Source organism: Salmo salar, chromosome 10, assembly GCF_965601325.2.
Source record: "Salmo salar chromosome 10, fSalSal1, whole genome shotgun sequence".
Taxonomy (NCBI): domain Eukaryota; kingdom Metazoa; phylum Chordata; class Actinopteri; order Salmoniformes; family Salmonidae; genus Salmo; species Salmo salar.
In genome coordinates, this window is record NC_138300.1 from 98,141,653 (window position 1) to 98,166,700 (window position 25,048).

At 45.2% G+C, this 25,048-nt stretch overlaps 1 protein-coding gene across 1 annotated transcript in view; it reads right to left on the bottom strand.

The window, feature by feature from the left end:
- The window catches only part of wwox (WW domain containing oxidoreductase), a 295,903-nt gene that overhangs the window by 161,628 nt on the left and 109,227 nt on the right, over positions 1 to 25,048 (bottom strand). Inside the window, exons 7-8 of the mRNA XM_045688261.2 lie at positions 20,561 to 20,746; positions 12,383 to 12,647 (exon numbers count right to left, since the gene is read on the bottom strand). Coding sequence (XP_045544217.1) covers positions 12,383 to 12,647; positions 20,561 to 20,746 — 451 coding nt within the window. The remainder of the gene's footprint in view (positions 1 to 12,382; positions 12,648 to 20,560; positions 20,747 to 25,048) is intronic.

The window sequence follows — 25,048 nt, forward strand, 5'->3', positions numbered from 1 at the left end:
TACTCCCTGTTCACTCATGACTGCCCTGCCAGGCACGACTCCAACACCATCATTAAGTTTGCCGATGACACAACAGTGGTAGACCTGATCACTGACAACGATGAGACAGCCTATAGGGAGGAAGTCAGAGACCTGACCGTGTGGTGCAAGGACAACAACTTCTCCCTAAACATGATCAAGATAAAGGAGATGATTGTGGACTACAGGAAAAGGAGGACCGAGCACGCCACCATTCTCATCGACAGGGCTGTAGTGGAGCAGGTTGAGAGCTTCAAGTTCCTTGGTGTCCACATCACCAACAAACTAACATGGTCCAAGCACACCAAGACAGTCGTGAAGAGGGCACGACAAAGCCTATTCCCCCTCGGGAGACTGAAAAGATTTGGCATGGGTCCTCAGATCCTCAAAAGGTTTTACAGCTGCACCATCGAGAGCATCCTGACAGGTTGCATCGCTGCCTGTTATGGCAACTGCTCAGCCTCCAACCGCAAGGCACTACAGAGGGTAGTTTGTACGGCCCAGCACATCACCGGGGCCAAGCTTCCTGCCATCCAGGACCTCTATACCAGGCGGTGTCAGAGGAAGGCACAAAAAATTGTCAAAGACTCCATCCACCCTAGTCATAGACTGTTCTATCTTCTACTGCACGGCAAGCGGTACCGGAGCGCCAAGTCTAGGTCCAAGAGTCTTCTAAACAGCCTCTACCCCCAAGCCATAAGACTCCTGAACAGCTAATCAAATGGCTACCCAGACTATTTGCATTGCCCCCCCCCCCCCCCCCCCTTCTACGCTGCTGCTACTCTCTGTTATTTTCTATGCAGTCACTTTAATAACGCTACATTCATGTATATATAACCTCAATTACCTCAACAACGGTGCCCCCACACATTGACTCTGTACCGGTACCCCCTGTATGTAGCCTGCACATTGACTCTGTACCGGTACCCCCTGTATGTAGCCTGCACATTGACTCTGTACCGGTACCCCCTGTATGTAGCCTGCACATTGACTCTGTACCGGTACCCCCTGTATGTAGCCTGCACATTGACTCTGTACCGGTACCCCCTGTATGTAGCCTGCACATTGACTCTGTACCGGTACCCCCTGTATGTAGCCTGCACATTGACTCTGTACCGGTACCCCCTGTATGTAGCCTGCACATTGACTCTGTACCGGTACCCCCTGTATGTAGCCTGCACATCGACTCTGTACCGGTACCCCCTGTATGTAGCCTGCACATTGACTCTGTACCGGTACCCCCTGTATGTAGCCTGCACATTGACTCTGTACCGGTACCCCCTGTATGTAGCCTGCACATTGACTCTGTACCGGTACCCCCTGTATGTAGCCTGCACATTGACTCTGTACCGGTACCCCCTGTATGTAGCCTGCACATTGACTCTGTACCGGTACCCCCTGTATGTAGCCTGCACATCGACTCTGTATCGGTACCCCCTGTATGTAGCCTGCACATCGACTCTGTATCGGTACCCCCTGTATGTAGCCTGCACATTGACTCTGTACCGGTACCCCCTGTATGTAGCCTGCACATTGACTCTGTACCGGTACCCCCTGTATGTAGCCTGCACATCGACTCTGTATCGGTACCCCCTGTATGTAGCCTGCACATCGACTCTGTATCGGTACCCCCTGTATGTAGCCTGCACATTGACTCTGTATCGGTACCCCCTGTATGTAGCCTGCACATTGACTCTGTACCGGTACCCCCTGTATGTAGCCCGCACATCGACTCTGTACCGGTACCCCCTGTATGTAGCCTGCACATTGACTCTGTATCGGTACCCCCTGTATGTAGCCTGCACATCGACTCTGTATCGGTACCCCCTGTATGTAGCCTGCACATCGACTCTGTACCGGTACCCCCTGTATGTAGCCTGCACATTGACTCTGTATCGGTACCCCCTGTATGTAGCCTGCACATCGACTCTGTATCGGTACCCCCTGTATGTAGCCTGCACATTGACTCTGTACCGGTACCCCCTGTATGTAGCCTGCACATTGACTCTGTATCGGTACCCCCTGTATGTAGCCTGCACATTGACTCTGTATCGGTACCCCCTGTATGTAGCCTGCACATCGACTCTGTACCGGTACCCCCTGTATGTAGCCTGCACATTGACTCTGTATCGGTACCCCCTGTATGTAGCCTGCACATCGACTCTGTATCGGTACCCCCTGTATGTAGCCTGCACATCGACTCTGTACCGGTACCCCCTGTATGTAGCCTGCACATCGACTCTGTATCGGTACCCCCTGTATGTAGCCTGCACATCGACTCTGTATCGGTACCCCCTGTATGTAGCCTGCACATCGACTCTGTATCGGTACCCCCTGTATGTAGCCTGCACATTGACTCTGTACCGGTACCCCCTGTATGTAGCCTGCACATCGACTCTGTATCGGTACCCCCTGTATGTAGCCTGCACATCGACTCTGTATCGGTACCCCCTGTATGTAGCCTGCACATTGACTCTGTACCGGTACCCCCTGTATGTAGCCTGCACATTGACTCTGTACCGGTACCCCCTGTATGTAGCCTGCACATCGACTCTGTACCGGTACCCCCTGTATGTAGCCTGCACATTGACTCTGTACCGGTACCCCCTGTATGTAGCCTGCACATCGACTCTGTACCGGTACCCCCTGTATGTAGCCTGCACATCGACTCTGTACCGGTACCCCCTGTATGTAGCCTGCACATCGACTCTGTATCGGTACCCCCTGTATGTAGCCCGCACATCGACTCTGTACCGGTACCCCCTGTATGTAGCCTGCACATTGACTCTGTACCGGTACCCCCTGTATGTAGCCTGCACATTGACTCTGTACCGGTACCCCCTGTATGTAGCCTGCACATCGACTCTGTATCGGTACCCCCTGTATGTAGCCTGCACATCGACTCTGTATCGGTACCCCCTGTATGTAGCCTGCACATCGACTCTGTATCGGTACCCCCTGTATGTAGCCTGCACATCGACTCTGTATCGGTACCCCCTGTATGTAGCCTGCACATCGACTCTGTATCGGTACCCCCTGTATGTAGCCTGCACATTGACTCTGTACCGGTACCCCCTGTATGTAGCCTGCACATTGACTCTGTACCGGTACCCCCTGTATGTAGCCTGCACATTGACTCTGTACCGGTACCCCCTGTATGTAGCCTGCACATTGACTCTGTACCGGTACCCCCTGTATGTAGCCTGCACATTGACTCTGTACCGGTACCCCCTGTATGTAGCCTGCACATTGACTCTGTACCGGTACCCACTGTATGTAGCCTGCACATTGACTCTGTATCGGTACCCCCTGTATGTAGCCTGCACATTGACTCTGTACCGGTACCCACTGTATGTAGCCTGCACATTGACTCTGTATCGGTACCCCCTGTATGTAGCCTGCACATTGACTCTGTACCGGTACCCCCTGTATGTAGCCTGCACATTGACTCTGTACCGGTACCCCCTGTATGTAGCCTGCACATTGACTCTGTACCGGTACCCCCTGTATGTAGCCTGCACATTGACTCTGTACCGGTACCCCCTGTATGTAGCCTGCACATTGACTCTGTACCGGTACCCCCTGTATGTAGCCTGCACATTGACTCTGTACCGGTACCCCCTGTATGTAGCCTGCACATTGACTCTGTACCGGTACCCCCTGTATGTAGCCTGCACATTGACTCTGTATCGGTACCCCCTGTATGTAGCCTGCACATTGACTCTGTATCGGTACCCCCTGTATGTAGCCTGCACATTGACTCTGTATCGGTACCCCCTGTATATAGCCTGCACATTGACTCTGTACCGGTACCCCCTGTATATAGCCTGCACATTGACTCTGTATCGGTACCCCCTGTATATAGCCTGCACATTGACTCTGTACCGGTACCCCCTGTATATAGCCTCCACATTGACTCTGTATCGGTACCCCCTGTATATAGCCTGCACATTGACTCTGTATCGGTACCCCCTGTATATAGCCTGCACATTGACTCTGTACCGGTACCCCCTGTATATAGCCTGCACATTGACTCTGTATCGGTACCCCCTGTAAATAGCCTGCACATTGACTCTGTATCGGTACCCCCTGTAAATAGCCTGCACATTGACTCTGTACCGGTACCCCCTGTAAATAGCCCTCCTATTGTTATTTACTGCTGCTCTTTAATTATTTGCTATTCTTATCTCTTACTTTTTTTTTGTATTTTATTAAAACTGCATTGTTGGTTAAGGGCTTGTAAGTAAGCATTTCACTGTAAGGTCTACACCTGTTGTATTCGGCACATGTGACTCATAAAGTTTGATTTGAACTGTAGAGCTAGACAGTAGACAGGCGTTGGTTCACCCAGAATGATCTATATTTCCACATTCCGTTTTCCTCACATCAAAGTGCTAGAGATAAGAGCTGTGTTTGGCCTCACACACATGCACTCACCCACATGCACACATGCTGCTGGCTAGAGTATTGAGTTGTTATAACCACATTTAAGAACAGAGTGAAACTCACCCACATGCACACACGCTGCTGGCTAGAGTATTGAGTTGTTATAACCACATTTAAGAACAGAGTGAAACTCACCCACATGCACACACGCTGCTGGCTAGAGTATTGAGTTGTTATAACCACATTTAAGAACAGAGTGAAACTCACCCTGTAAAGGCCTTGGATTATCTATAGGCGGGAAACAGTGGGCCAGGCGTGGCCGCACGATCTCTGATAAGCAGATGAAGGCATAGGGAGTGGAACATGATGTTAGTGAGTGATCGTCTGGCTGATTAAAACGTCATGGCTCTTTATAGATGCGTCTCTCCACTCTGATCACAGTGAGGGAGGGGGCTGCAGTTCCCTACTATGATATTAAGAATAATGTTTTCTATTCTCCTCAGATGACTGCTCTACATATTGAAGCCACTGAAATACACCATTAATAATATTTTATATCTAATGAAAAAAGATCACAGAATTTCTTCATTAATATGAGTGTATGGGCCTACATCAAATAGTGCATATAAAGCACTGAACTAGGCTATATACAGTACAACATTCTGTGAGAGGATCTAATGATCCAATACATTAACCCGCTTTAACAACAACTAAATAAAACATTTTAAAACCGCATGCAGCTTCAGGTGTTTCAGTGATTGTCCGTACTTTGTGTGTGTGTGTCTGTTTGTGTGTGCGAGCATGTGTGTGTGTGTGTGTGTGTGTGTGTGTGTGTGTGTGTGTGTGTGTGTGTGTATGTGTCAGTTTGTGTGTGCCTGTTTGTGTGTGCGAGCGTGTGTGTGTCTGTTTGTGTGTGCGAGCATGGGTGTGTGTGTGTGTGTGTGTGTGTATGTGTCAGTTTGTGTGTGCCTGTTTGTGTGTTCGAGCATGTGTGTGTGTGTGTGTGTGTGTGTGTTTGTCTGTTTGTGTGTGTGTGCGAGCGTGTGTGTGTCTGTTTGTGTGTGCGAGCATGTGTGTGTGTGTGTGTGTGTGTGTGTGTGTGTGTGTGTGTGTGTGTGTGTGTGTGTGTGTGTGTGTGTGTGTGTGTGTGTGTCAGTTTGTGTGTGCGAGCGTGTGTGTGTCTGTTTGTGTGTGCGAGCATGGGTGTGCGTGTGCGTGTGCGTGTGTGTGTGTGTGTGTGTGTGTGTGTGTGTGTGTGTGTGTGTGTGTGTGTGTGTGTGTGTGTACAGGCTTGAGTTCTTTGCACAACAGACACACACTGAGACTTTTTGATCATTCTTTTGGGAGTCGACATTCTGCTTATGTTTGCATCCCGGAACAATCTCCATGGATCCCATAAGCGAAGGCTAGCAATTAAAACGATAGCATCTTCATATCCCCACTCACAATAACTGAAATAATATCACTGTTTTATTAAGCCTTAATGTGGGGGTAAGAGGGGAGAGGTCTGGGGTGTTAAAGAGGATACACATTCAGATGCCTTATCAACCGCGGATTTAAATAACAGCAAATGCTCGGCTTAAGGGTGTGTGGTGCTCGTGTGTGTGTGTGTGTGTAGTCTTTATCAGACACAGGATGTTAAGCTAAATCCTGTGTCAGCACACCAGTATTTAATAACAGCACTAGCTACCTTTGTCCTTTAATATTTACAAACATCTACACCACTGTTAGTTAATTAACCGCATGTATGAAAACCCCCACCCTGGTCTGGAGGAAAAACTAGGCTGCTAATTGCAACTGGGTGCTCAGAAGTCCAAAACAGTTAGAAGCCCCCCTCCCCTACCCCACACACTGCCATAATAGCCCTAAAACATTATGTATTCCATACACATCTCTTTTTGGTCTCATACTATTTTAAACAAGTACCTTTCTTGGAAAACACCATATGAACTCAGTTTAGTTCTGCTGAAAGTAAGTAGATCTCAGAGCATGTTGCTATCTGTGCAAAGGTGAAGGGTTTCAGGTAGCAATACACATAGAGAATAAGGGGCTGTTTTGTTAGACTTCAGTGCAGCTTTTGACATTATCGATCATAGTCTGCTGCTGGAAAAATGTATGTGTTATGGCTTTACACCCCCTGCTATAATGTGGATAAAGACTTACCTGTCTAACAGAACACAAGAGGGTGTTCTTTAATGGAAGCCAACATAATCCAGGTAGAATCAGGAATTCCCCAGGGCTGCTGTCTAGGCACCTTACTTTTTTCAATCTTTACTAACGACATGCCATTGGCTTTGAGTAAACTCAACAAAGAGCTGCAGTTAGTATCAGAATGGGTGGCAAGGAATAAGTTTGTCCTAAATATTTAAACAACTAAAAGCATTGTATTTGGGACAAATGATTCACTAAACCCTAAACCTCAACTAAATCTTGTAAAGAATAATGTGGAAATTCAGCAAGTTGAGGAGACTAAACTGTTTGGACTAACCCTGGATTGTAAACTGTCATGGCCAAAACATGTTGACAGCTAAGAAGGGGAGAACCATGTCCTTAATAAAGCGCTTCTCCCATTTCTCGACAGCACTATCAACAAGGCAGGTCCTACAGGCCCTAGTTTGGTCGCACCTGGACTATGGTTCAGTCGTGTGGTCAGGTGCCACAAAGAGGGACTTAATAATTGCAGTTGACTCAGAACAGGGCAACACGGCTGGCCCTTAAATGTACATGGAGAGCTAACATCAATAATATGCATGTAAATCTCCCATGGCTCAAAATGGAGGAGAGATTGACTTCATCACTACTTGTTTTTTGTAAGAAGTGTTGACATACTGAATGCACCGAGGTGTCTGTTTAAACTACTAGCACACAGCTCGGACACCCATGCATTCAGTACCCCACAATACATGCCTCCAAAGCTTTCTTCACAATCCCCAAGTCAAGAACAGACTATGGGAGGCACACAGTACTACTTAGAGCCATGGCTACATGGAACTCTATTCCACATCAGGTAACTGATGCAAGCAGTAGAATCAGATAAAAAAAAACAGATAAAAATACACCTTATGGAACAGAGGGGACACTGAAGAGACACAGGCACAGGTACAGGCACACGCATATGCACACGGGCGCTAGCACACACCCTCTACACACACGTACACTGTAATATTGTTGTATAGCGATATCATACATTTTGTGTTGTCAGTATGTGGTGGTGTGACAGTGTTCTATGTCTTATCTTTTGTTTTATGTTTAACATAAGTTACTTAATGTGTTTGGACCCCAGGAAGACTAGCAGCAGCTAATGGGGAACAATAATAACATACAAAAAAGATAGAGGAAGAGGGACAGAGGTTATGAGAGGAGAGGGAGAGAGAGAGAGAGAGAGGAGGAGAGGAGAGGAGAGGAGAGGAGAGGAGAGGAGAGGAGAGGAGAGGAGAGGAGAGGAGGAGGAGAGGAGAGGAGAGGAGGGAGGAGGAGAGGAGAGGAGAGGAGAGGAGAGGAGAGGAGAGGAGAGGAGAGAATACAGAGAGCCAACAGGTAGCTGCACCACTCATATAATAGTTGAGTAGGGGAAACAGAAGAGTGTGTAGTGAAACCTGCTGAGAAGCATCTCTGAGGAGAGAGAACAGTCAGCAGAGACACACATGTCTGCCTGACTCCCTTTGTCTGTCCAACATCATTCATCACAACCACACTTCACTAAAATGCCTCTTCTCTCCACATCCCATCCTGCCTGCAGTGAAAACACTAGATAGATAAAGGATGACAAAGGGGCTAATGCACTGATGTAATAGTCTAACTAAAGCATACATCACAGTAGCATATGGCCTCCAGGGTAGTGGCAGGACTAGTAGAGAAGCCTTGTAGACTAGGAGCCTGTGTGTGTTAGGTCTATAGATTAGTAGAGAAGCCTTGTAGACTAGGAGCCTGTGTGTGTTAGGTCTATAGATTAGTAGAGAAGCCTTGTAGACTAGGAGCCTGTGTGTGTTAGGTCTATAGATTAGTAGAGAAGCCTTGTAGACTAGGAGCCTGTGTGTGTTAGGTCTATAGATTAGTAGAGAAGCCTTGTAGACTAGGAGCCTGTGTGTGTTAGGTCTATAGATTAGTAGAGAAGCCTTGTAGACTAGGAGCCTGTGTGTGTTAGGTCTATAGATTAGTAGAGAAGCCTTGTAGACTAGGAGCCTGTGTGTGTTAGGTCTATAGATTAGTAGAGAAGCCTTGTAGACTAGGAGCCTGTGTGTGTTAGGTCTATAGATTAGTAGAGAAGCCTTGTAGACTAGGAGCCTGTGTGTGTTAGGTCTATAGATTAGTAGAGAAGCCTTGTAGACTAGGAGCCTGTGTGTGTTAGGTCTATAGATTAGTGGAGGATAAATCACAGTGGGAGCTTTTATAATTCACATCATCAGCGTGTAAGTATTACAGAAACAACACACCATAGTAATGACAATGTACATATTGTAAAATGTCAGTAATAAGACATAAGTACATACATTGTTTCCCTTTAAAATCTCCTGTGTGCAAATATCAATATAGCACAAAAAAAGGCATACAATGAGACTGAGTTGTAATATAACATATGGAGATAATATGAAAAGTCGATAGAGAGAGGGGACATAGAGAAAAGTGTGTGTCAAATCTGCTAATATAACATAGAATATATGATAATTCATTCTCCACATGGGAGCTGGTTATGGATAAAACATCTATGATTGAAAAGCCATATGTGAGCAGTTTAGTACAGAGAGTAGTAGCTATACTATAGCGTAACACTATAGTCTCAGAGCAGTAAGGGTTTATGATATCTACCCTCACGAGGAGAAGAGCGGACACACTCTTAGAACTAAACTAACAAAGACAGGATGAAGAGGAAAATAGGAAAAACAAGCCAGTGAATCTTTCTCCATCTCTCTATCTGTGAAAGTCACACTCTCTCACTGAACCCTGACTGCTCTAGAGATCCACTACTTCCTTTTCCTTTCCCCCATTCTTCCCTCTCTTCTCCTCTCGCAGATAGATGCCAAGACTAATATTTGGACTAACGAAGGACAGTTGAGACTACAGAATAAAGTATGAGGACCATGAACAGTAGCATCTATTCCCACTCTAAAACAACCAGTCAGTTCAAGTAGCCTTCTATTAAATAACACAAACAGCTCATTTAATAACCAAGTAGCCATCTATTAAATAACACAAACAACTCATTTAATAACCAAGTAGCCATCTATTAAATAACACAAACAACTCATTCAATAACCAAGTAGCCATCTATTAAATAACACAAACAGCTCATTCAATAACCAAGTAGCCATCTATTAAATAACACAAACAGCTCATTCAATAACCAAGTAGCCTTCTATTAAATAACACAAACAGCTCATTCAATAACCAAGTAGCCATCTATTAAATAACACAAACAGCTCATTCAATAACCAAGTAGCCATCTATTAAATAACACAAACAGCTCATTCAATAACCAAGTAGCCATCTATTAAATAACACAAACAGCTCATTCAATAACCAAGTAGCCATCTATTCACTTTTTTAGGATAGGGGGCAGCATTCAGTATTTTGGATGAAAATCGTGCCCAAAGTAAACTGCCCGTTACTCAGGTCCATAAGCTAGGATATGCATATAATTGGTAGATTTGGATAGAAAACACTCTAAGGTTTCCAGAAATGTTAAAATAATGTCTGTGAGTATAACAGCACTGAAATGGCAGGCAGAAACCTGAAGAAAATCCATCCAGGAAGTGCTATTATTTTGAAATGGGTGTTTTTCCATTGAAAGTCTATCCACCATATAAATGGTTATGACCCAGATTGCGTTCCCTATGGCTTCCGCTAGCTGTGAACAGTCTTTAGACATTGTTTTAGGCCTTTATTCTGAAAAATGAGGGAGAATGAGCAGTTTCAATGAGAGGCCAGTGGAAAGTCCCCAACCTGTTTGGTGCGCAATCCCGAGAGTGCACCTTTCGTTGTTTTTCTTTTATATTGACGACGCTATTGTCCGGTTGAAATATTATCGATTATTTAGGCTAAAAACAACCTGAGGATTGATTATAAACATCATTTGACATGTTTCTACAAAGTTTACGGGTACTATTTGGAATTTTCGTCTGCCTCTTGTGACAAACACGCCAACAAAATTGAGGTTTTTGGATATAAAAAGGGACTTTATCGAACAAAACAAACATTTATTGTGTAACTGGGAGTCTTGTGAGTGCAACCATATGAAGATCATCAAAGGTAAGTGATTAATTTTATTGCTATTTCTGACTTTCGTGACTAATCTACTTGGCTGCTAACTGTTTGTAATGTTTTGTGTGCTGAGCGCTGTCCTCAGATATTCGCATGGTTTGCTTTCGCCGTAAAGCCTTTTTGAAATCTGACAAGGCGGCTGGATTTACAACAAGTTAAGCTTTATTTTGATGTATTGCACTTGTGATTTCATGAAAGTTAAATATTTATAGTAATTTAATTTGAATTTGGCGCTCTGCAATTTCACAGGAAGTTGTCGAGGTGGGACGCTAGCATCCCACTGATCCATAAGAAGTTAAATAACACAAACAGCTCATTCAATAACCATGTAGCCATCTATTAAATAACACAAACAACTCATTTAATAACCAAGTAGCCATCTATTAAATAACACAAACAAATCATTTAATAACCAAGTAGCCATCTATTAAATAACACAAACAACTCATTTAATAACCAAGTAGCCATCTATTAAATAACACAAACAACTCATTTAATAACCAAGTAGCCATCTATTAAATAACACAAACAAATCATTTAATAACCAAGTAGCCATCTATTAAATAACACAAACAACTCATTTAATAACCAAGTAGCCATCTATTAAATAACACAAACAGCTCATTTAATAACCAAGTAGCCATCTATTAAATAACACAAACAGCTCATTTAATAACCAAGTAGCCATCTATTAAATAACACAAACAAATCATTTAATAACCAAGTAGCCATCTATTAAATAACACAAAGAACTCATTTAATAACCAAGTAGCCATCTATTAAATAACACAAACAGCTCATTTAATAACCAAGTAGCCATCTATTAAATAACACAAACAAATCATTTAATAACCAAGTAGCCATCTATTAAATAACACAAACAAATCATTTAATAACCAAGTAGCCATCTATTAAATAACACAAACAACTCATTTAATAACCAAGTAGCCATCTATTAAATAACACAAACAACTCATTTAATAACCAAGTAGCCATCTATTAAATAACACAAACAGCTCATTTAATAACCAAGTAGCCTTCTATTAAATAACACAAACAGCTCATTCAATAACCAAGTAGCCATCTATTAAATAACACAAACAGCTCATTCAATAACCAAGTAGCCATCTATTAAATAACACAAACAACTCATTTAATAACCAAGTAGCCATCTATTAAATAACACAAACAACTCATTTAATAACCAAGTAGCCATCTATTAAATAACACAAACAGCTCATTTAATAACCAAGTAGCCATCTATTAAATAACACAAACAGCTCATTCAATAACCAAGTAGCCTTCTATTAAATAACACAAACAGCTCATTTAATAACCAAGTAGCCATCTATTAAATAACACAAACAGCTCATTTAATAACCAAGTAGCCATCTATTAAATAACACAAACAGCTCATTCAATAACCAAGTAGCCATCTATTAAATAACACAAACAGCTCATTTAATAACCAAGTAGCCATCTATTAAATAACACAAACAGCTCATTCAATAACCAAGTAGCAATCTATTAAATAACACAAACAACTCATTCAATAATCAAGTAGCCATCTATAAAATAACACAACCAACTCATTCAATAACCAAGTAGCCATCTATAAAATAACACAAACAGCTCAGAGTCATATCTCCTTTAGCCCACATAGTGACAGCTATGCAATATGGTGATCCTTTAGCATCAGAAGTGTAAACTGTCTCCTTACCATAGACTTGGTGAAGGGGCGAGCCAGTGTGAAGAACAGGGTCATCAGCCACCAGCTACGATGGATGGCAGTGTACATCATGTTCCCAGGGTGCACTGCATTGCAGGTGACCCCGTGGAGCGAGAGGCGTCGGTGGAGCTCGTTAGAGAACAGGAGGTTACAAAGCTTTGCCCGGTTGTAGGCCAGCATGGACCAGTAATCCTTCTTAGGAGGAGACAGCACAGCAAGGTCCACCTTACCACACTGGTCCAGCAGGTCTGTAAACCTAGGGAGAGAGGAACCAAGATTAACTTCATGTACCTAGTAAAGTTTCCACTTTACAGGAACAAGTCTAGGACCGAGTCCTTTAAGGATAACTTTAATGAAAGTACACTTGAATTAAATTCCATAGACCAGCGCTCTCCAACCCTGTTCCTGGAGATCTACCGTCCTGTAGGTTTACGCGCCAAACCCTAATCTAGCTCACCTGATTCTAATAATTAGCTGGATGATAAGGTGAATCAGGTTAGTTACAACTGGGGTTGGAGCGAAACTCTTCAGGCACAGGGTTGTAGAGCCCTTCCATAGACTATACACATTTAAAATAGAAGTAGAAAAGTAAATGTGTGCATCGGTGCTGTAGTTACTATAGCAGCAGAAGTGTGGTCCTGGCTGAATACAAATCTAATGCGTGACAGGATGGTTTTTAATTGCCTGCGACAGAGCAGTTAAAGCCCAGATGTTTGACAAGGCTTTCGAACATTACACCGCTCGCTGGGTTATTATGCAGTCACAATAACACAGAGACACAACGCAGTCAAACACACTCCCTCCTCCTCCCTCAAAATGTGTGTGTGTTTCTGTCTGTTTGTGGTTGTGTGCATCTACATCTTAATCCAGTCATTAGAAACCCACCAATCAACATGTCACCTGGGTTTCCTTGTTGTGATTTTCCAAGCTGCCTGCCTGGCGTTTGCTTACCGTCCCCTCTCCGCTACATCCTTGCTTGGCTAAATTACAACATCTGCAGGCTTTATATTTCATGTGAAGAAACTTCACAACTGCTTTAGCGCTTGGTAGGGTTAATAAATCACTTGGCTATACACATTTTTCTCTCAAAGCAAGTTTCTTGATATTTAATAATACAATATGCTCTCTTTTAACTTGCGCCTGTCAAGATTTAAATAAGGTTACACTGATTTCATAGTGACCTACACCACATTGTCAACACTGTAAAATGTCTGTCTTTTTAGTTCAGAAAATAGCACAAATAGAAACATTCCTGGCTTTTACTTAGACATAAAGAGACCATTTCAGCCATCTAACCGTAACCCTTTCACAGAGGGTGTAATAGGGGGTTTAGGATACAGTGTAACAGAGAGATTTAATACAATATTTGCTCTCCTGGTCTTTGAGAAGGCCTAATGCACTTATTAGTATTGTGTCAATTACACTGCAGACCCTGGTGTTGGGGGGTGATAACGTTTTCTGCCTTTTCCCCCATCCCTCTGCCTCTCTGTCTCCATCCCTCCTCCTCTCTCTCCATCCCTTCATACCTCCATCTCCCCTACCCTGTCTGCTATACTCTGTAGGTCACAACTTTACATTTCAACAGGGGGCTTAGGGTGTATAATCTACTACCAGGTCAGGGGTCAGACAGAGCCTGTTAGGCAGAGGCTAAGTGAAATAACCAGGAAGTCACGGGAAATAACACACAAACAGAAAAGTGAGTAACTTCAACGGATGCAATATAGGTGTGGAATGGAGCGGGCAGAATGGCAGATGTAATATCAGATATGTTCTCTATCCCCTCTTCTATTCTGGACCAGTCTGTAACTGACTCTCTGTTCTGGCTAAGCCCTCTTTGAAGGGGTTAGGCACCATTGATTAGGGATGGGAGAGGAGGGCAAGACTGGGGGAGGAATAGGATGGAGGAATACAGGAGGGGCTGGGAGAGGAGGGTGAGACTAGGGGAAGAATAGGATGGAGGAATAAAGCAGGGGATGGGAGAGGAAGGCAAGACTGGGGAATAGGATGGAGGAATAAAGCAGGGGATGGGAGAGAAGGGCGAGACTGGGGAAGGAATAGGATGGAGGAATAAAGCAGGGGATGGGAGAGGAGGGTGAGACTGGGGGAGGAATAGGATGGAGGAATAAAGCAGGGGATGGGAGAGGAGGGTGAGACTGGGGAATAGGATGGAGGAATAAAGCAGGGGATGGGAGAGGAAGGCAAGACTGGGGAATAGGATGGAGGAATGAATACAGGAGGGGATGGGAGAGGAGGGCGAGACTGGGGGAGGAATAGGATGGAGGAATAAAGCAGGGGATGGGAGAGGAGGGCGAGACTGGGGGAGGAATAGGATGGAGGAATAAAGCAGGGGATGGGAGAGGAGGGCGAGACTGGGGGAGGAATAGGATGGAGGAATACAGGAGGGGATGGGAGAGGAGGGCGAGACTGGGGGGAATAGGATGGAGGAATGAATACAGGAGGGGATGGGAGAGGAGGGTGAGACTGGGGGAGGAATAGGATGGAGGAATAAAGCAGGGGATGGGAGAGGAGGGCGAGACTGGGGGAGGAATAGGATGGAGGAATACAGGAGGGGATGGGAGAGGAGGGCGAGACTGGGGGGGATAGGATGGAGGAATGAATACAGGAGGGGATGGGAGAGGAGGGCGAGACTGGGGGAGGAATAGGATGGAGGAATAAAGCAGGGGATGGGAGAGGAGGGCGAGACTGGGGGAGGAATACAGAAAGGGATGGGAGAGGAGGGCGAGACTGGGGGAGGAATAGGATGGAGGAATAAAGCAGGGGATGGGAGAGGAGGGCGAGACTGGGGGAGGAATAGGATGGAGGAATAAAGCAGGGGATGGGAGAGGAGGGCGAGACTGGGGGAGGAATAGGATGGAGGAATAAAGCAGGGGATGGGAGAGGAGGGCGAGACTGGGGAAGGAATAGGATGGAGGAATAAAGCAGGGGATGGGAGAGGAGGGTGAGACTGGGGGGAATAGGATGGAGGAATACAGGAGGGGATGGGAGAGGAGGGTGAGACTGGGGGAGGAATAGGATGGAGGAATACAGGAGGGGATGGGTGGGGAGAGACAAAGTTTTGTGGAAATAGGTAGAAAGGAAACGAAAAGAGGAGAGGGGAAATGGGAGGGATGGAAAGAAGAGAAACATGGCGAGAGGAAAGGGCCTGCTCTCGTTGTAACTTATTAAACAGGTCCGGTATCAATAATATGTTGTCATTTCACTTTCTTTCAAATCACACTTCACTCACCCTGTCAGTGTACGGGAGCTGACCTCTTGTGAATGAGTCTCATGACTGTAGTTGACTAATTGGTCAGCTAGAATAACTCTGCCAGGGGCATTGTGATTGGCTGACTGTAGCCAGGATCAATGTGTCCCATGCACACGGACTGCCTCTGATACACACAGGACAACATACTGTAGAAGTACTCCCTCCCTCCCTCCCTCCCACCCTCCCTCCCTCCCTCCCTCCCACCCTCCCTCCCACCCAAGTTAACGTACAAAAGAGAAAATAAATAAACATAAATATGGGGTGTATTTACAATGGTGTTTGTTCTTCACTGGTTGACCTTTTCTTGTGGCAACAGGTCACACATCTTGCTGCTGTGATGGCACACTGTGGTATTTCACCCAATAGATATGGGAGTTTATCAAAATTGGGTTTGTTTTCAAATTCTTTCTGGGTCTGTGTAATCTGAGGGAAATATGTGTCTCTAATATGGTCATACATTTGGCAGGAGGTCAGGAAGTGCAGCTCAGCTTCCACCTCATTTTATGTGCACATAGTCTGTCTTCTCTTGAGAGCCGGGTCTGCCTAGGGTAGCCTTTCTCAATAGCAAGGCTATGCTCACTGAGATTTAATGTCAGGGCCCAGGTCTGACAGAATCTGTGCAGAAGATCTAGGTGCTGCTCTAGGTCCTCCTTGGTTGGGGACAGAAGCACCAGATCATCAGCAAACAGTAGACATTTGACTTCAGATTCTAGTAGGGTGAGGCCGGGTCCTGCAGACTGTTCTAGTGCCCTCGCCAATTTTTTGATATATATGTTGAAGAGGGTGTGCCTTAAGCTGCATCCCTGTCTCACTCCACGGTCCTGTGGAAAGAAATGTGTGTGTGATTGGATTGGGGTGATCAGTCCTTGGTTCCAAATATTGGAGAATATGCCAGAGCTGAGGATGATGTTAAAGAGTTTAAGTATAGCCAATTGGAATGTGTGGTCTGTATATTTAATCATTTCATTTAGGATACCATCAACCCCACAGGCCTTTTTGGGTTGGAGGGTTTGTATTTTGTCCTGTAGTTCATGCAATGTAATTGGAGAATCCAGTGGGTTCTGGTAGTCGTTAACCTGTTGTGGTGTAGGGGGCAGTATTTTCACGGCCGGATGAAAAACGTACCCAATTTAAACAGGTTACTACTCTGGCCCAGAAACTAGAATATGCATATTATTAGTAGATTTGGATAGAAAACACTGACGTTTCTAAAACTGTTTGAATGGTGTCTGTGAGTATAACAGAACTCATATGGCAGGCAAAAACCTGAGAAAAATCCAAGCAGGAAGTGGAAAGTCTGAGAATTGTAGTTCTTCTTTTGATTCTCTATCGAAACTACAGTGTCTGTGGGGTGACGTTGCACTTCCTAAGGCTTCCATTGGCTGTCAACAGCCTTCAGAAAGTGGTTTGAGCATTCTCCTGTCACTGGACAGATAATAGGAGCTCAGTTTCTGAGTGGACTGCCTGGAGACAAAGGAATTGAATATGCTATTGTCTGGATGGAATATTATCGCAATTTTATGTTAAAAATACCATAAAGATTGATTTTAAACAGCGTTTGACATGCTTCTAAGTACGGTAATGGAACATTTTGACTTTTTGTCTCTGGTACCGCGCTCGTGCGGTATGCCTTTGGATAGTGACCTGAACGCACGAGGTTTTTGGACATTAATATGGATTATTTCGAACAAAAACTACATTTCTTGTGGAAGTAGCAGTCCTGGGAGTGCATTCTGATGAAGATCAGCAAAGGTAAGACAATATTTCTAATACTAATTCTGAGTTTAGGTTGCCCCGAACTAGGCGGGTGTCTGTATAGCTCGCTGTGATGGCTGAGCTAAGTACTCAGAATATTGAAAAATGTGCTTTCTCCGTAAAGCTATTTTAAAATCTGACACAGCGGTTGCATCCAGGAGTAGTCTATCTATAATTCTTTAAATAATTGTTATATATTTTGGCAACGTTTATGATGAGTATTTTTGTAAATTGATGTGCACATTCACCGGACGTTTTGGTGGGAATACATTTTCTGAACATCACGCGCCAATGTAAAATGCTGGTTTTGGATATAAATATGAACTTTATCGAACAAAACATACATGTATTGTGTAACATAATGTCCTAGGAGTGTCATCGAATGAAGATCGTCAAAGGTTAGTGCTTCATTTAGCTGTGTTTTGGGTTTTATTGACACATGTCCTTGCTTGGAAAATGGCTGTGTGATTATTTTTGTCTATGTACTCTCCTAATATAATCTAAATGTTTTGTTTTCGCTGTAAAGCCTTTTTGAAATCGGACAATGTGGTTACATCAAGGAGAAGTGTATCTTTAAAATTATGTAAAATATACTGCTCAAAAAAATAAAGGGAACACTTAAACAACACAATGTAACTCCAAGTCAATCACACTTCTGTGAAATCAAACTGTCCACTTAGGAAGCAACACTGATTGACAATAAATTTCACATACTGTTGTGCAAATGGAATAGACAACAGGTGGAAATTATAGGCAATAAGCAAGACACCCCCAATAAAAAAGTGGTTCTGCAGGTGGAGACCACAGACCACTTCTCAGTTCCTATGCTTCCTGGCTGATGTTTTGGTCACTTTTGAATGCTGGCGGTGCTTTCACTCTAGTGGTAGCATGAGACGGAGTCTACAACCCACACAAGTGGCTCAGGTAGTGCAGCTCATCCAGGATGGCACATCAATGCGAGTTGTGGCAAGAAGGTTTGCTGTGTCTGTCAGCGTAGTGTCCAGAGCATGGAGGCGCTACCAGGAGACAGGCCAGTACATCAGGAGACGTGGAGGAGGCCGTAGGAGGGCAACAACCCAGCAGCAGGACCGCTACCTCCGCCTTTGTGCAAGGAGGAGCAGGAGAAGCACTGCCAGAGCCCTGCAAAATGACCTCCAGCAGGCCACAAATGTGCATGTGTCTGCTCAAACGGTCAGAAACAGACTCCATGAGGGTGGTATGAGGGCCCGACGTCCACAGGTGGGGGTTGTGCTTACAGCCCAACACCGTGCAGGACGTTTGGCATTTGCCAGAGAACACCAAGATTGGCAAATTCGCCACTGGCGCCCTGTGCTCTTCACAGATGAAAGCAGGTTCACACTGAGCACGTGACAGACGTGACAGAGTCTGGAAACGCCGTGGAGAACGTTCTGCTGCCTGCAACATCCTCCAGCATGACCGGTTTGGCGGTGGGTCAGTCATGGTGTGGGGTGGCATTTCTTTGGGGGGCCGCACAGCCCTCCATGTGCTCGCCAGAGGTAGCCTGACTGCCATTAGGTACCGAGATGAGATCCTCAGACCCCTTGTGAGACCATATGCTGGTGCGGTTGGCCCTGGGTTCCTCCTAATGCAAGACAATGCTAGACCTCATGTGGCTGGAGTGTGTCAGCAGTTCCTGCAAGAAGAAGGCATTGATGCAATGGACTGGCCCGCCCGTTCCCCAGACCTGAATCCAATTGAGCACATCTGGGACATCATGTCTCGCTCCATCCACCAACGCCACGTTGCACCACAGACTGTCCAGGAGTTGGCGGATGCTTTAGTCCAGGTCTGGGAGGAGATCCCTCAGGAGACCATCCGCCACCTCATCAGGAGCATGCCCAGGCGTTGTAGAGAGGTCATACAGGCACGTGGAGGCCACATACACTACCAAGCCTCATTTTGACTTGTTTTAAGGACATTACATCAAAGTTGGATCAGCCTGTAGTGTGGTTTTCCACTTTAATTTTGAGTGTGACTCCAAATCCAGACCTCCATGGGTTGATAAAAATAATCAATGGAAATCCAATTTATGTGATTTTGTTGTCAGCACATTCAACTATGCAAAGAAAAAAGTATTTAATAAGATTATTTATTTAATTCAGATCTAGGATGTGTTGTTTAAGTGTTCCCTTTATTTTTTTGAGCAGTGTTATATGTTTGAGAAAGTTGAATTATGACATTTTGTTGTTTTTGAATTTGCCACCCTGATATTTCACTGGCTGTGTCCCGCAGCGTCCCACGTAGCCCATAGAAGTTAATAGTTGATTTTGAGATTTGATCATGTATATGTATATAGTGTTTTACAATTTTCCAAGAAATGGTTAGTCTATGGATTCTTCAAATACATTGAGCTGATTTCTGACATGCTGTTCCTCTCTCTCTGTCTCTCTCTCTGTCTCTCCCGGTCTCTCTCTCCCTGTCTCTCTGTCTCTCTCTCCCTGTCTCTCTGTCTCTCTCTCCCTGTCTCTCTGTCTCTCTCTCCCTGTCTCTCTGTCTCTCTGTGTTTCTCTCTCTGTCTCTCCCGGTCTCTCTCTCCCTGTCTCTCTGTCTCTCTCTCTCTGTCTCTCTCTCTCTGTCTCTCTCTCTGAGCCCTAGGACCATACCTCAGGACTACCTGGCCTGATGACCCCTGGCCGTCCCCGTGGTCGTGCTGCTGATCCAGTTTCTGCTGTTTTGCCTGTGGCTATGGAACCATGACCTGTTCACCAGATGTGCTACCTTGCACTGGACCTGCTGTTTTCGACCCCTCTCTCCTTCTCTCTCCTTCTCTACTGCACCTGCTGTATCGACCTCTGAATACTCGGCTATGAAAAGCCAACTGACATTTACTCCTGAGGTGCTGAACTGATGCACCCTCTACAACCACTGTGATTATTATTTGACCCTGCTGGTCATCTATGAACATTTGAACATCTTGAAGAACGATCTGGCCTTAATGGCCATGTACTCTTATAATCTCCACCCAGCACAGCCAGAAAAGGACTAGCCAACTCTCAGAGCCCGGTTACTCTCTAGGTTCAGTTCAGTATTGATTTACATATAGTGTAAGTGTGAGGGTAGGGCTTATGGTTTAGGGGGTTAGGTAGTGGTTATAAATAATATTTGTTTAGTCAGTGAATACAGACCTGTGTGACTCAGAGGACACCACCACCACACGGGCGGGGGCGGAGCGTCGCAGCACTTCCTGTAGACACTGCACCAACAGGAAGTGACCTAGGTGGCAGATCTGGAAGGTGGACTCCAGGCCGTCCTCCGTCAGACGCCAAGGCTGGGTACACACCGCTGCGTTACATATCAGGATGTGGAGCGGCCTAAGGGGAAAGGAGAGGGACATACAGGCAATGAGACACTGAGGGACAGTATTACAAGGTATAGGCATTGTGACCTCTTCTCCACTCTGTAACCAGAGATCTAGGGAGAAGGAAAGAGTGATGGAGAAGGAAAGGAACAGAGGAAGACAGGAGGGAAAGAGAGAGGTGTGCTATTCCTGTGTGCAGCTGCTAGAGACAGGGTATTAGTGATATGATATACTCTATGTATACTGTATAGAGGGCTTCCTCTCTTACTCTCCCATTGTCTGACTGAGAGATACTGAATACAGTTGGACACCAGCCAACACCTTGAATAGTCATCATATCAACCAGAGAGAGAGAAAGAGAGAGAGAGAGAGAGAGAGAGAGAGAGAGAGAGTGAGAGAGAGAGAGAAAGAGAGAGACAAGAAGGGTAGACACAGGAAAACCTGGCTCCCTGTAGAGGAAAGGCTGTGCAACCACTGCAGTTGAGGGACAGTGTCTAACAGACCAATCAACCTGCACATGTACTCTACTGTATGCTTATTGTTATTGTTGAATGTATGGTTATTTTGACCCTTGGTTATTGTTGTTACTGTTGTCCCGTTGACAATTTTGATTCTCATTTTTATTTATTTTTATATTGTAAATATTCAAAATAAGCTTTGGCAATATGTACATTGTTTCGTCATGCCAATAAAGCAAATTGAATTGCAATTGAGAGGGAGAGAGAGGGGGGGGGGGGGGGGAGAAAGAGAGAGGGGAGGTTGGGGGGGGGATTTGGCAAAAAATACTTCAATCAGTTATAGAACCCATTGCCCTCTATGGCTGTGAGGTTTTGCGTTGTACTTTGTGTACAATGCAAAACCCCAAACAATGCATGCAGAGCAGAATGAGGACTACACCCACTAGCGGGACGCCTAGCCCTGAAAGGTTATCAACATCCAGAAGTTGCGGGACGCCTAGCCCTGAAAGGTTATCAACATCCAGAAGTTGCGGGACGCCTAGCCCTGAAAGGTTATCAACATCCAGAAGTTGCGGGACGCCTAGCCCTGAAAGGTTATCAACATCCAGAAGTTGCGGGACGCCTAGCCCTGAAAGGTTATCAACATCCAGAAGTTGCGGGACGCCTAGCCCTGAAATGTTATCAACATCCAGAAGTTGCGGGACGCCTAGCCCTGAAAGGTTATCAACATCCAGAAGTTGCGGGACGCCTAGCCCTGAAAGGTTATCAACATCCAGAAGTTGCGGGACGCCTAGCCCTGAAAGGTTATCAACATCCAGAAAAGACCTGTTCAATTCTACAACCACCTAAAAGGAAGCGATGACCACACATTCCACCACAAAGCCTCACCTACAAAGAGATTAACCTAGAGAAGTTCTATCAGCCAGCTGGTTCTGGGGCTCTGTTCACAAACAGACTCCACACCAAGGGGCCAGGGTTGCAGTCTAGAAGCACTGTTGACTGCTCCTACATGTTTGCTTCGGTACTCTGGCCATGTCGGGCTGTGAGAGATCCTTGTCGGCGGCATCCCTCCAGCAAGCTCGAAACCACGGTAACACTGGCGAACAATCCAAACACAGCCGCCAATTTTTTATTTCTTCTTAGAATTAATTACGAGGCCCAGGGCAGTTTGTGTACCCTGTGTTTAAGACTGCCTGCTGGATTCATTAAAAACTGGATGCTAGAAATTGAATGTGTGAATTGTTATGCATGGCTCTAATGATTCTTCCCTATAACATTGTTAGAGAGGACTGGAGTGAACATTCACCTTCAGGCCTCCTAACACACAGCTCACACAGCACACACAGCTCACACAGCACACACAGCTCACACAGCTCACACAGCTCACACAGCACACACAGCTCACACAGCACACACAGCTCACACAGCACACACAGCTCACACAGCACACACAGCACACACAGCTCACACAGCACACACAGCTCACACAGCACACACAGCTCACACAGCACACACAGCTCACACAGCACACACAGCACACATAGCTCACACAGCACACACAGCTCACACAGCACACACAGCTCACACAGCTCACACAGCACACACAGCTCACACAGCACACACAGCTCACACAGCTCACACAGCACACACAGCTCACACAGCTCACACAGCTCACACAGCACACACAGCTCACACAGCTCACACAGCTCACACAGCACACACAGCTCACACAGCTCACACAGCACACACAGCTCACACAGCACACACAGCTCACACAGCACACACAGCACACACAGCACACACAGCACACACAGCTCACACAGCTCACACAGCTCACACAGCACACACAGCTCACACAGCTCACACAGCACACACAGCTCACACAGCTCACACAGCACACACAGCTCACACAGCTCACACAGCACACACAGCTCACACAGCTCACACAGCACACACAGCTCACACAGCACACACAGCTCACACAGCTCACACAGCACACACAGCTCACACAGCTCACACAGCACACACAGCACACACAGCTCACACAGCTCACACAGCTCACACAGCACACACAGCTCACACAGCTCACACAGCTCACACAGCTCACACAGCTCACACAGCACACACAGCTCACACAGCTCACACAGCACACACAGCTCACACAGCACACACAGCACACACAGCTCACACAGCTCACACAGCTCACACAGCACACACAGCTCACACAGCTCACACAGCACACACAGCTCACACAGCACACACAGCACACACAGCTCACACAGCTCACACAGCACACACAGCTCACACAGGGTTCATTACTGAGAGTCACACTCAGTCCACACCAACTACAGAATGCTTACATATGCAAATCATACTCTACTGTGCTAAATACAGAATCTTTAAAAAACTCTTAGCTGCAGTGTTTAACCCAAAGTAAGAAGTCATCTTTAGATTGAATTCCAAATCCACTGCCTAAAATGTAACCAGCGTCAGTGACTTAATAGAGCCAGAGAACAGGTTAGTGGGTAATAAGAAAGCAGTGTTTGGACACACGTACTCATTCAAAGGTGTTTCTATATTGTTTGCTATTTTCTACATTGTAGAATAATACTGAAGACATCCAAACTATGAAATAACACATATGGAATCATGTAGTAAGCAAAAAAGTGTTCAACAAATCAAAATATATTTTATATTTGAGATTCTTCAAAGTAGCCACCCTTTGCCTTGATGACAGCTTTGCACACTCTTGGCATTCTCTCAACCAGCTACATGAGGTAGTCACCTGGACTGCATTTCAATTAACAGGTGTGCCTTGTTAAAAGTTAATTTGTGGAATTTCTTTCCTTCTTAATGCGTTTGAGCCAGTCAGTTGTGTTGTGACAAGGTAGGGTTGGTATACAGAAGATAGCCCTATTTGGTAAAAGACCAAGTCCATATTATGGCAAGAACAGCTCAAATAAGCTAAATTGACTGACATGAAGTAACAAAGCATTTGGAATACACTTCTAACTTGGTTTAAAAATGTTTAAAAAGGCTTCTAAAGTTTGTCATTTCTACATGTTTTTTTGTATGTTTTAACTTGATTTGCAATAACGAAAAATGAATCAACCCCTACAAAAATGTCCATTAATTATAATCCATATAATAATAATTCACATTTCCTGTTGCTGCAGGATTATTTTCCTGCTGTGAGAAACTGGTCAAATTAAGATAGGACATCTGTATGTAAGACCTCTTTCAGTTAGATATCAGCAAACTTTCATAGATCCAAATTGTCCAAAAAAACTGTTGGTGATTTTACAGGTCAGTTAAAGAGGGACCACCAGTTAAAACCAGAACACAAGTTAGGCGAGAGCACTTGTCCTTAATGTGTAACTCTCAGAGCTCATAACCCCTCCTCCTCCTCAGAAGAGCAGACATCAGTTCCTAGCCCAGGGTCTCATCTTCATAACCACCGGTCTAATGAAGGTCTTTAATGGGTCTACTGCTGCTGGCCCGGTCTAACTGTTATCTTAGCGCTGGTCAAGCGGGGGTGTTAAGTACCAAACAGGGACAGATGAGTATATTGTATATTTAGTATAACTAGCCCCTTTTGGCCTGATCTCTGACATCAATGATAACCTGCCTGGAGGAGGTGATTGGCTCTGTGTGCTGCTGGGCTCTGTCCAATGATCATTAACACAGGACTTTATTGGCCATACATGGACGGGAGCTGGAACAAACACACACACAGGGTAGAAATGTGTGTGTTTTGTGTGTTTGCTGTGCCTGAAGACAAGCGTTCTCTAATATAGTTGTGGCAGTATCAGACAACTGCCCCATGCCATTCACAGCTCACAGACTCTCCTCTCCCC